At 39.6% G+C, this 12,906-nt stretch overlaps 1 protein-coding gene across 2 annotated transcripts in view; it reads right to left on the bottom strand.

Annotated features, from left to right (window-relative positions):
* Positions 1 to 12,906, bottom strand: part of LOC116385695 (phospholipid-transporting ATPase ABCA1) — a 124,099-nt gene that overhangs the window by 62,411 nt on the left and 48,782 nt on the right. For both annotated transcript variants that reach the window (XM_031851374.1, XM_031851373.1), the window contains exons 23-29: positions 8,245 to 8,459; positions 7,076 to 7,154; positions 4,891 to 5,093; positions 3,093 to 3,141; positions 2,147 to 2,254; positions 1,932 to 1,964; positions 1,157 to 1,296 (exon numbers count right to left, since the gene is read on the bottom strand). In XM_031851374.1, the coding sequence (XP_031707234.1) occupies positions 1,157 to 1,296; positions 1,932 to 1,964; positions 2,147 to 2,254; positions 3,093 to 3,141; positions 4,891 to 5,093; positions 7,076 to 7,154; positions 8,245 to 8,459 (827 nt within the window). The remainder of the gene's footprint in view (positions 1 to 1,156; positions 1,297 to 1,931; positions 1,965 to 2,146; positions 2,255 to 3,092; positions 3,142 to 4,890; positions 5,094 to 7,075; positions 7,155 to 8,244; positions 8,460 to 12,906) is intronic.

Genomic DNA, 12,906 nt, shown 5'->3' on the forward strand with positions numbered 1-12,906 from the left:
CTCTCTCTCACACACACACACACACACACACACACACACACACACACACACACACACACACACACACACACACACACACACACAACAGCAGCAGCACAAAGGAGTGAGCTTTTTCAGTTATAATAATTTCAGCATCATGGCAGCTGTCATAACTGACGGCATTACAAGATATTCACAAACAAACTATGAATCTAGATGGGCGACATGTCAATACAATTTAAGTCGCAACACACTTTTTAGAACTTGGGGGACAAGAATCTCTCGAGTCCCTTGGAAATTGCTACTTAGCAAAATTGGTTTTGACTTGTTTAAATTATGCCCGTTTATTGGTTCTGACTTTTGAAATCATGTTTACGAGGAGCAAAGTGATATAGACGTGCACTTAATAGGCTAATAGCAGTCTGTCGTCGCTGTAATTGTTAAGCGATCACATTTAATACATAGCTAACGAAAGTACATGATTAGCACACAGTGAAATGAAGGAACAACAAATCATGTGTGTCACTTTGCCTTTCTGGTGGCAATCACGGCGATCAGGTGAAGCTGGAGGTACTCTAACTGAAGCCAGCAAAAACACCTTTCATCGACTCAATGTACAATGTATTAACAGTTTCCTGCCCACACCAGGCATGACTCTGGTGGGACCTCATGAATTGACCACGCTTGGGATTAAACTATCCTGGTCCCCAGCTATCGACACTTTTCCCGCTCACCGAAAGTGATTTACGGAAACCAAAGAGAAGAATCTCCCCCACAACGGTAAGAAACAGGTTGCTCATGCCGTCTTCAGCCTCTGTGGTCCCTCAAGTATTCCTTTGGGAGTGATGATGATGATTGTATGTGCAGTTCACTGATGATATTACATCATTCTTGGCGCTGCTCTTCACATTTTTCAAACTTTTTCCTTTTCTATATACTACACCTCTGTGTCGAATTGCTTCTCACAAAACTTAAATTCCACAACTATTGAGTAAATCAAGATGGATGGCATGGCTTTCCCCTGAAGATCTTAAATGAGCTTACTCTATCATATTTGTCATTAACTGATTTCGAAAAGGCAACATGTAATTCATACGGGTCCTACCTTGATCCTCCCCCATGCAACCCTCCTTGTATAACCCTTCAATTCATCAATATGACAGACTGAGGCCATTACCTGGGCAATGAGTCCCTTGCGGCTCCTTCGGGCGTGGTGGAAGCGCTTGATAAAAAGCGCCAGGAACTGCCTCCTGATCAGCTCCCATCCGGTGATGACCGTGGATCCCTTCCCACTGACACTGGCGTTCTTCTTTAAGTCTGCAGTGGACATTAACCCACTATGTTATTCATCATTAATACATATGTAAAATGCCTGTAAAGCACACTAATGGGCTGATGAAATACAACTTAAGTATTAAACCTGCCAGCTGCACTAGCTCATTCCACAGTGTAGCAGCAATTTTTCTTGAATAGATCATGATTTTGGAAATGGTATTTGGGCATTAGTAAGGAGGGAAAAGGTGATAAACAAGGGCTCTTCAGACACCTTGATTTTATGTCTCACATTCTCCAAGAATATCTTTGCTGTAAAAAAAAAAGAACTATCTTGCGACAGTAGTCATTAAGAGAATAAAGCATCCTCTGATTGAAAACCGTTTTCATGACATTGTAGTATGAAAGTGAATTTCTGTCATTAGGGCAAAATTGAAAAAATGAAGGGACGGGTTAGATAATGTTGCATGGGTTGGAAAGAAATTATGTTAGAAAATTCTGGAGACAGAGCCCTTGTTTATTCCCCTTCTTTTCAAAATGGCCACTGAGGTGTAACAGTCAAATTGAAGCCAAAGTAAATTAAGTTATTAACTGAAGAATGAAAGGCATATGGAAAACAGACATTTGCTAGCATAATAAAACTATGATTGTCTGTAGAAAGGACAAAGTACAGTTCCTACCTTCCACTTTACTTGTGAACCTTTCCTTTAATTCTGCATGACAAACAGAAAGAAACAAGCCTCAAGCAGGAATTACAGTTTTAAGTTTCTATTTGAAATAGCACCCATAAATATTAGTATTACTCAACTTTCTGCTTTGAGTAAATTCACAAATGTTTAATTGAGCTTCCGTCATTAAAAAAAAATAACTGCAAGATAACTTTGGAGAGACTTGCCACTCATTCCAGAGGCTTGCTCTGTTTTCATGTGGACGCTGGCGATGCTGTTCCGCTTGGAGTTGCGGGAGCCTCTTTTGCAGTCTCTCACCGACGGCTCCTTTGTTGCTGTGGGAATACAAATAAGATATGTTGTTTTGGCCTGACCCAATTTAGGGTTATAAATAACAATAAGAATAGCTACCTGCCCTGCAAGATGCCGTATTGTTCCATGTAAAAGCAAAAAAAAACAAAAAAAACACCATGTGTTTTAGGAACGTGAGGAAATGTGTTTTTAGATTAAACTGAAAAGGGAAGTTGCTTGCTGATGGATGGAATATTTATCCACTGAGATTGATCGATGAGAAATAAGAACTGGTTGGTAAACACAATATAATTCTGTATGAGTATGAATGCAATGTGAGTGTACAGGGGTAAGAAAAGCATTAAAGAATATGACTTTCCTCTTTGAAATAGATAGCAAACAGCTGCAAACAATGCCACAAAGTCTGCCAGTCACCTTGTTGTCTACCTTCACTGTATGATAAGTTCCACTGTGAATGCAATTTGTTCATGTGCAGCATTTCTTGTATACATTTCTGAGACTTTTAGCATATTAAATGCTATTTTCAATGTGGCTGATGTAACGGCAGTGTGCATGCAAATGAAATGGCCTCTCTGGGGCTAAGGTTAGTTGGTGGAGGCAATGCTGCTGGAGAATCATCAGGAATATGTTAAAGGCTTCAGGTGGAATTAGCTGGCAGACGTGATGCATCATAGTCTCTCACATTAAGCTGTGGTGGTTGTGTAACAGCGGCATTAACTTATTTTCTCACGAGAGACATAAAATACAATGTTTTAAACAGTTATGAACATTACCAACACGTTACCAGTGTATGTTGAGAAGTTATCCATTATACTGTTTATCCCCCTAACGTGATAGCATGCAAACATATTGCCACCTTACTTGGTATTTCTGCATCCACTCCAGTATCTTCTGCCACTTTAAGAAATATCTGTGAAATGAAGAAACGACGTATTCATATACTTTCTCAGGGGAGCCACAGTATGTTTTCTGTCACCTTATAAGCACGCACACAAGCAGGGAAACTGATGATACAGCAGTAGATGAGCTTAACTAAGCTGTTTTATAGTTGTTGTTTTTGTTACACTTAAAAGCAAACTCATAATGTATTAAACAAGTGAACAAAGATCTGATGCAGATGCCCGTTACACCGTCACGTTTCTGCTTAGAATAAGATCAGGGTTGAGCATCCACGGAGACCCCCAACCTTTGCTTGAACACCTGCCAATTGTCCTCTCTAAGAGAAGTGCCCTCCTTGATATCATTTATTAATTCAGGCCATATGTCAAAAATAAATAAATCTCCATATTTGAGAAATATTTCCAAGTGACCTTTTCGATATTTTACTCTGCTGTGCGTGTTTCAACATCTGCCCTCTAAAAAGTCTCTGAGCACCCCTGGCAAAGCCGACATAATTTGTACTGCATGTGATTTTATGTGGACATCAGTCAAAAACATAAAATCTAACTACTGACATCATAAAACAGTCAAACAGTCCTTTAAAAGATGATTTATAACAATACCCAGGAACAGTTGTATTATATGACCGACTTCCATGAAACATTTATCATTTATCAGCCCTTGTGTATTAGTTCCTTAAATAGAAAATCACTGCGTATTTCAAGAGAAGTGTAGTTGGACTTCAAAGAAAACATGGATGGATGAAATAACCTTGTCGTGTCTGAATTTTAGAACTGCATAAAGGAATTATTTAGATTGCCTGCAGGCCACGAGTGTCTGATTCATGTCTGAGTTACACGAAGAGTATTAACCAACTGTCAATCAGCTTTGTGATCCAAGATAAGTCTGGATGGCAAAATACTGCGTGAGTCACATGAAAAAATAAGACCGTGTACTGTATGTGTAGCGACTGCAAGTAAAACTTAAATCACATGTAGCGTGAAAGCGCTTTGAGTGGTCGGTAGACTACAAAGGTCCATTTACCATTTAACACAAGCAGAATCAAACCAGAGTGTATTTCACCGCTGTGTCTGAACGTGAGTAAGGTGTAACTACTTATAACACTAATAACATCACCACCAGCAAAATACCTCTGCTAATTGAATCCATGCTCTACTTTATAACCACTGTGGTCATGTCAGAGCAAGTGACTTATAGGCCTACTTGTAAATCGCCCCCGTTAAGTGTATTTCACCGACGTTTCTGACTGCCAGTAACCCAGACCTGGGTGTGCTTTTCAGGTGCAGATTTAGTGATTTGGGGGCCATTGTCTTGTTTACTCTTTACCCTTTCTATTATTCGGAATGTTAAAAGTGGCTGCTCAAAAATGTCTTTCTGAAGTAAAACCATTAAACATTGATAGTAAAACTATTAATACCCCACAGTATTTTTCAGTTTCAAGTACAGAGTGAAGGAGAGGTATTATCAGCACAACGTACTAACATTTACTTATGCTCGTTCTCTAGTTGCTTGTTCTACTGCACGACGGCATTTGAAAACTGCCCATCAACATTTTGGTGGGGAAGGAGGAGAAGCAGCTAAAACAGCAAGTATGGTATAAAGAGTAAATTGCAATGACAAAAAAAAAAAGACGGAAAAGAAAAACAAGGGCAATGTTGTCAGTATGTGAACTTTCATGTTCCTTTGTGTATGTAGGCAGCCGCTCTATATGTGTGCATGCTTTTTTTATCTGAATCCGTCAATCCCACGCTTAGTGTACCTCCTCCAGCGTGGTGTCAGAGATGCCGTAGCTGGTCAGGCCAAGGTCAGCCATGGCCAGGTCAAGCCCTTGGAACAATAGAGCAAAGGTCCCATCTCTAGCTCCACCATAAGGCAGTATGTAGGTGATCTCCTGACCGATGCTCTCCAAAAAGACTGCCTCAGGGACGTGGCGCCGCACTATTTCATCCACAGCTGTCAAATCTGCCGGACAAAGAGCTGTACAATTACACACTAAACAAAACACCAAAGGATGGTAAAAATCCTACGCACACAAACAACAGATATTTCTATCCCTCCTTCATCTTTCCTTCATCTGTATGTTTCATATTCATATAACAGACAGAGGATTTAAGAGCAACCACCACTATTGGCTGCAGTTTCTAAACCCAATGTTGATGCAAAATTATATTTTCAAATAAAAAAAATGTAATGTAATGTATGGAGATCATAGCATACCTAATGCTGTGACCTTTAAACATACTGAAACAGATTAGTGGACATAATTCTCCCGTCTCATCCATTCTGAAGCGGGGGTCTTCGTGAGAATCAATCAGGACAGTGTTGCAGAACGCATCGCATCCATTATCGATCCAGAACCTCTCATACATAATTACTGCAGCTCAACAACCAACGGCTTGGTGCTTTATGAAGAAGTAAATGGATCTGCCTCACACGTCAGACTGAATTATTTGTGAAAACGAGTGCGTGTTTCTGTCTGTTTATAAATAAAGACAAATGTGCTGTCACTTGTGGAAATATGATTATTATAATGGCATTTTCTATCTTATTTTCCACCATCATGTGTACAATCATTTTGAAGGTATGAGCATTGATTTTCCATCCATAATAAACTGGAACCTGCCGAAGATCTTTCCTTCTGATCATGTTTTGCATTCGTACTTTTGTTTACTTGATCAAGGCTAGAAAAAATGATCAAAACAAGTCAAATCACCAGCATCACATGTTTTAAGCTGGCCTATACCTGTTCTGCTTCCGCTGTGTATCTACATTTTCTTCTTCTTCCATGAGTCAATTCAGAAGAAAATGAAGTGAGATTAGGGGAAGTCAGACCTGATCATTTACGTAACACATTTATCTGTAAGGTCAATGAATAACTGGTAGATGAGGATTTTGGCTGGTAACTGTCTTGAAGTGTTATGCAAAATCCTCAACAGTTATAATTCCATTTACCCTCCAACATTACTGTAGAGCACAGGAAAAAGTAAATGTATTTTATTTAAAAATGTATAGGCACCTAAAGTAGAAATAAATCAAACCATATTTCAAATTCCTAGACTTTAAACCTGCAATACCATTTTTTCCAGGCCACTTGGGGCAGTGTAAACCAGTTATAAACACGACTTTGACATAATCATCTCTTTTTTGCTGAATTGGCTAACTTGTTAAAAAATAAATAGTTGCTTATTTATACATCCAGCAGTAAAACATCATCATTCATTTTGAGTCATCTCCGGCCACCTGATGAATGGAAATCCATTATTCACTCTCCTGTTTAGCTCCGTCTTCGCTCTCCACCAACTACCTATAGCTTAATATCTGGATCTTTAGCTACAAAATGCTTTTGATCCAGAACATCATGCTATTGCAGGGAATTATCATACTTTCAGAATATTATGGTCAATGCCCATCATTTTCCATATTGTCTCCTGTTGTTTTTCTGCACTCACAAAGCTTTCCAAACACCTTCTCTATCACTAGAACTAATTGTGTACCTGCCATTTTACCGGGACATTATTAAAGTGCACTCTACCAGCAGTTAGAACATTTCAGCAACATCTAAAGGCAGCAGCTACTTTACTGCTCCTGTTGGTTTGATATTGAAAAGGTGAAAAAGAAATCTATGAGCAAATGAATCTTCAGATCACACATGGACGAGAGGTTTTTATGGTTACCGTTTACCTGTTTTGGAACTCTTCCCAGACTCTTGTCTTGTTGTTTTAAAGAAGGCTGCCATGTAGCTGAACTATAGTACCTTAATCGGTGTGTGTTATGGTAACTTCCACATTTTACTGGAGGTTTTGATATGGAGACCGAATAGATGACAAAATTTGTTGTTCAAATGTATGTTGTGCCAACTGTACAACATTTTGATTAAATTACAGGTACGGTTAGGTGCTAATCCTAAAATACGACTGACTGATAACAGAGATAAATGTTTCTACCTGAGCGATCAGATTTGTCCCAGCTCTGGCTGCCAAAGCCATCATCCAGGCTGCTGTTCCTCGAAGGACAGTCTTCCTCCTGTTAATCAGAATTGGATTAAAAGAGTCTTATCATGCATTACCACTTAGAATGATGAACAGTGCCTCCCTGACAACTCCCTTCATACATTAATGGAATAATGGATGCCATTCATGAGTTTCTATTTAATTGCCCGACAGAAAACTGTATGCATGAGACATTGTGGTCAACCGGTAATGCAACAATCTTTTCAGTCTAAGACAATACACCCAAAGGAAAATTACATTTTAATTGCAACAAAGGTTGAATAAACCTCACTGCGAGAACTTTATGACATTCATTAAATGGAGTTTAATCACACTAAATGAGGGCAGGACAATCAAACTTTGTCCAACTCTGTTTCAGAGTTATATTGGCTGTGTAATTGCAAAATCTTCCACTAAATTACAAAGTCGTCACCTAGAAAAGAGGGGGGTTCTGTTCTACCTTGCCCACAAAAGGTGTTTGCATGTTTATTTCTTTATTTCAAACAAATGACTCTCCTCACCTCAAAGAGACTGCTCCAGCCCTGCTGGCATCGGTGCATCTTGTTCATTTGCTCCTATTGATTAAAACTAAGTGTGCGAGGCACAATTGGCGAGAAAAAGCGAGAATCACCCCTCTCCCCGGTGACAATTAGTATCATCCAGCACGTAGGCGTTTGCCAATTCTCATGCTGGGAGAGACTAAACACAGATCATTATAGGGGGAGGGCAGCAAAGGAGAAGGAGAGCACTCAGGGAAATCGTGAGAGGGAGCCATGTTCAATAGCAGACGAGAGATAGGTTGCTGTTGTGTCAATGGGGCTTGCAGCTGAAGTTCTTTTCTTGATACGTGAAGCCAAAAAGGATGATCCACTTCCAATTACAGCAGTTTTATGCAACGTTATTTCAGTGGGGATAAAACAGAATGGCCCTAATCTCCAAATGTGTTGTTATCTGGAAATAATGAGATCACACACAGCCATGTGCACTGGGGAAATATCCTTGACAAAAAGAATGTTTTGTTTTTTTTTAACTTTGAAGAATATTGGGTTTTTTTTGTCACTGTCTTTTTTTTTTGAAATTCAGCTCATTAGTAACCAGTAACTACTTATGCTTTCTGTTGGTACCTCTTTGGCTTGATGGCGTACGATACCATCACGCTGAGATGTCATCTTCTCAGTCCCATCTCGGACCAGAGTGAGGTAGTAGCCGCTGCCGAAACGTTTCTTTAGGAAGAGTGGGGAGCCGCAGCAGCGCATCTTGCCGTTGGAGATGATGGCAATGCGGTCCCCTAAGATGTCTGCCTCATCCATGTGGTGTGTAGACAAAATGATGGTGCGACCTGAAGAGAGACTCTCATTAGAGTGCTTGGTGTCTGGAGTAGTGTCTACGTTTGTGGTGTGAGTCATAGGCATGAAGTAAAGTACAGTATAAAAACACTGGATTGCAAATATAAAAAAGTTGAGGCACTACATACCACTTCTGAAGCATTTTTCCCTTTAGAAAATTGTTTGTTTTGACAACTGTCGTTACGAAAAGGAAGCCTGACACGAAAAGTTGCTACAGATCAAAAGTGTTCAAAATCAAGCCAACATCACAATCTGTCTCTGCATGGTAGTCACTTATCTCCTTATTGCCAATTTTTTTACCCAACAAAGGAAACTCCAGAGGAGCGTGTGAGCATGAATCTGGGACTAAATTAGAATTATGATAAAGGCCACCCAAAGACTACTTTCCAGGCCACATTTCATTGCAGCTCTCTCTTTTGCGCTGCAAGTCCTTTGATTCGAGAGGCATCAAACTGAGCACAATTGCAATGACAACTACAGCATTCATTGCAAGGTTATCCACAGGTGTTCTAATCCGTTAACATAACGCTGTACCACATACCACATATTAATTACCCCAGAAATCAGAAAAACAGGACCAGATCTGTAATGAAGTCACAGCATGGTCATGTCTCTGCAGTCGGCATGAAAGCAGTATCACAGAGTACTGGGTAACTTTTGATCCAGTCAACATTTAACCCGCTGCCTCTGTCACTAAGTGACAGGGACGTGCTTAGAAGTGTGAAAATAATGTTAAATCAAGAGAATTACATTTCTTTTTACAGATAACAAGGCCAAAAGAGTCAACAAATGCTAATTACAGATGATTTTTTGTTGGCATGGCTCTGTAGATGGCAATGCCGGCCTGTTGGACGGCTGATGGGTCCACCACTTCCAGGTATCCCAACTATTGAATGGATTGCTATGAACTTTGATTCAGATAACCAGGTTGCCCAGAGGATGACTTTACTGATCTCCTGACTTTTCCCGTAACAAGACCATGTGTGTAATAGTAATGATTATTGTACCAATTAAGTAATACTTAGCATTCAATATGTCAACCTCCCGTCAACCTCCCGTTCATACTGGCCATTAAAAGATTGCTACTTAATGTGCTCAGCGTAAGTGAAGGGGGGACTCTACAGCACTCGTTTTGTAAAAAAGATCTTTTCCAAAGATTATTAAAAGCCAATATGAGGCTTTAACGACGGCATGTTAGCATTTCCACTGCGCGCATGTTAGCATGCTTGCGTTAGCATTTAGCTCAAAGCACTGCTGTGCCCAAATATAGCCTCACTGTGTCCTTAGCAAGGCTGCAGACTCTTTTTAAGATTTTAAAAAGCAAGTTTCAGATCACATCAACTCCCTCCAGAGATTACAGGTGTGTCACATCAAGCATATCAACTTCAAAACATGGAAATGAGATGTATTCTCAGTAAGTAGCTGATTGGACTGAGTTTTCACTTTGTATTCATTGAATTTGGTGTTTTTTGCAAAAGGTCAGGTGCTTTGCTGAGCTTGGCGGCTATTTCTTTGCACTAGTTAAATCACAACTAGTTAAATCTGTATCCTCGCAGGTCACATTATCTCAGTGACAAGGACACACTCAGAGGTCATTAACTGCAGTCCAATACAGCCATTTTTCTTGGCCAACTATTTCCACTCTGTCTCCCCTCCTCCCATCTCGCACCTCCCACACTTGTGCACCAGCTGAGCTGCTAAATCCATCCCTTCTCAGTTAAGTATTGCTATGCCAAGCAAGTCTGAATCCCTCTAAATACAAACTCCAACAAAAGTTGAATGAATGCCCACAACCCAGTCAATTTAACATATGTGGGAGGAAAGCTATGCTTATGAAGAGGGTGGGTTGAGGATATTGCTTGATGTTTAGTTTGACTGCGCCAGCTCATTTGATATAGGATGCGCAAACTCACAGATGATTTTCCTGGGGATTTGTTGTGCTTTACAACAAAGGGGGGGAAAAAACAAATTGCACTGCATCATCTGTGAGTTGGAAGTAAAATAAATGAGTTTGGACTGCAGATGGCCCACAAAGGTATGCTGATTTATGGTGTGTTGTGGTGCATTACAGCACAAAGTGATATATCAAATGAAGTTCCTTGTTCAGGTAAATTGGTGGTACTCGCACTACGTAAAGCAAAGTGAGGCTGGGAATCTTGTTTCTGTTATTTAGCTTCCTTACCTCTAAATCAAGTTGATAGAAATGGATTTCACAGTGGGTGAGTATGCCCGGCCAGATATTATGTACATCGGCAGTAAGATGAATTACTGGACAGAACTGTATTAACTGCTGTTTGTGGCAATCATCCATCCATCCATCCATCCATCCATTAGCTATACCTGCTTTTCCTTTGGGAAGCAGGGGCTGGAGCCGATCCCAGCTGACATTGGGTGAGGGGTGGGGTACATCCTGTCCCGGGTGCCAACAGACAACCACTCAGGCTCACATTTGCACCCACGGGCAATTTAAAGTTGCCTATTAATTTAACCTTCTTGAAACCTAGACTGTGGGAGGAAACCGGAGCAAAACCCAAGCAGGTTCGAATCCTGCAATCAATATAGGTCAATACATCTCAAAATGATCTTGACGCCATATACAGCCTGCCCACAGAAGTAATAGATCCAGTGAGCCTGTTGTTTTGATTAAATATGACCAAATGTAAGAAAGAAAACGGACTCCTAGAAATGCAGCTGCATGGTAAATATGTTATGTTCACTGTTAGAGTTTAACATTGTGGTTACTGCAAGGAATCTGTAACTATTGGCTGAATGTTACACAGGTTTTCTGTGTGAGTGTTGTGTTAAATGTTATATGATGTTTATCGCCCACTCCAGACTTCCCCTCCACCCTCTGCAACATATTTTATTGAAAATGTTTGACATTAGCAGACCAACAACTTTCAGAAATGCTTTTTTTCTGTCATGAAAATGACTTGAGTAAGATCACATAGAAGAAAAAACAGCCTGGATGCATTTTTATGCCATTTGTACTGGAGCATTGGCTTCAACCCTACATTAATTTGTATTCCTGGGAAAAAATGCATTATGTATGGTATTTCAACTTTTCACAAATCCCAGGGAAACTCTAAAAGTGCATGCGATTGCAATCTGAGTCTACAATGAATAGCATTGCTACAAACTATATTAAGTTTAAGTGCTCTAAAAATATAAACTGTTTCCCACATTTTCTTTGCACCCCTTGCTTCTCACAAACTGAATCACCTTCCTACATGTGTCAGGTCTAATCTCAGCCTAAATGCAGCATTCATGCTGTCAGCATTCACCGTGGGATTTAATATGCTCAATGCTGTAATATACTATAGCATTTTGGAGGAGCTGTTTTGTTATTCAACTGCATAAGCTCTATTTAAAATCCCAATAATTTAACTTCAGGGATGCTAATGTTTTTACTTCCAGTGATTACATGGCTGCCGATATACAAGCTGTTAAAATGAGAAATCCAGTCTGTAAGTAGGAGACATCCTTGGATAACAAGTTTCATTAGCTATGTAATCTCAAATATTTTATATTGTGTATAATGTGCATCACTGTAAAATAAAATGTCATATTTACGACGAAGTAAAGAGCTATGTAAGGTAAAAAAAATAAAAGAGGCACCAGAACAGGCTTGTAAATTGGTAAAGTTATCAATTACAATCGTTATAACAGGTGATATAAAATGATGCTGTCAGAGCTAAAACACACAAGGCCGAATGTAAAAAATCCATCATATGAATAGCATCCTCAAGGCCCATTCTATAACATAACGAATGGGGTAATTTAAAAGTAATCGACTTTCAGCAGTGGATAATAATTAATTGCTTTAAATCTCCACTTTCTACGGAAATTTTCTAATTGCACATGACAAAAGAAATTAAAGCCAACTTAAATGCAAAGATCGAAGGAATAATTAAATACCAACATGCGACCATATTATGCATATATGATAAACATTCCCTATTTACAACAAGATAGATTTAGCATAATTCTCTAATGTTAAACATCTTAAATGTACATTGAGGATCAAATTCAACCTATTAGCGCATGTTCCTTATGTCCATGTTCCTCTGTACTTTGAGCAATTTTAAGACCAAATAAGCCCCAACTGAATTTAATCAAAACAATACCCACTTAGGGCAATCCAGTCAACCATTCTGTGTGAAAAACCTGCATGCTTAATCAGCTATGAACAACCGCAATATTAAGTCCAATTTCAGCCTTTTCATACAAATAGACCGCCTGCAGCCTTTTTTCCTTAATAACAAACCTTAGTAACACTGTCGTGCAAATAAGACTGGAGAGGCACAAAACATGAGTCATTCAAGCAGCCAGGATGTGGGTGTTCTCATTATAACGGAGTTATCTTTGCCTCCCAATTGGAGTAAAAGGACTTGATAAGAGAGAGAGAGAGAGAGAGAGAGAGAGAGAGAGAGAGAGAGA

Source organism: Anarrhichthys ocellatus, unplaced genomic scaffold, assembly GCF_004355925.1.
Source record: "Anarrhichthys ocellatus isolate YVR2014 unplaced genomic scaffold, GSC_Weel_1.0 scaffold11, whole genome shotgun sequence".
In the NCBI taxonomy this organism is placed as follows: Eukaryota; Metazoa; Chordata; class Actinopteri; order Perciformes; family Anarhichadidae; genus Anarrhichthys; species Anarrhichthys ocellatus.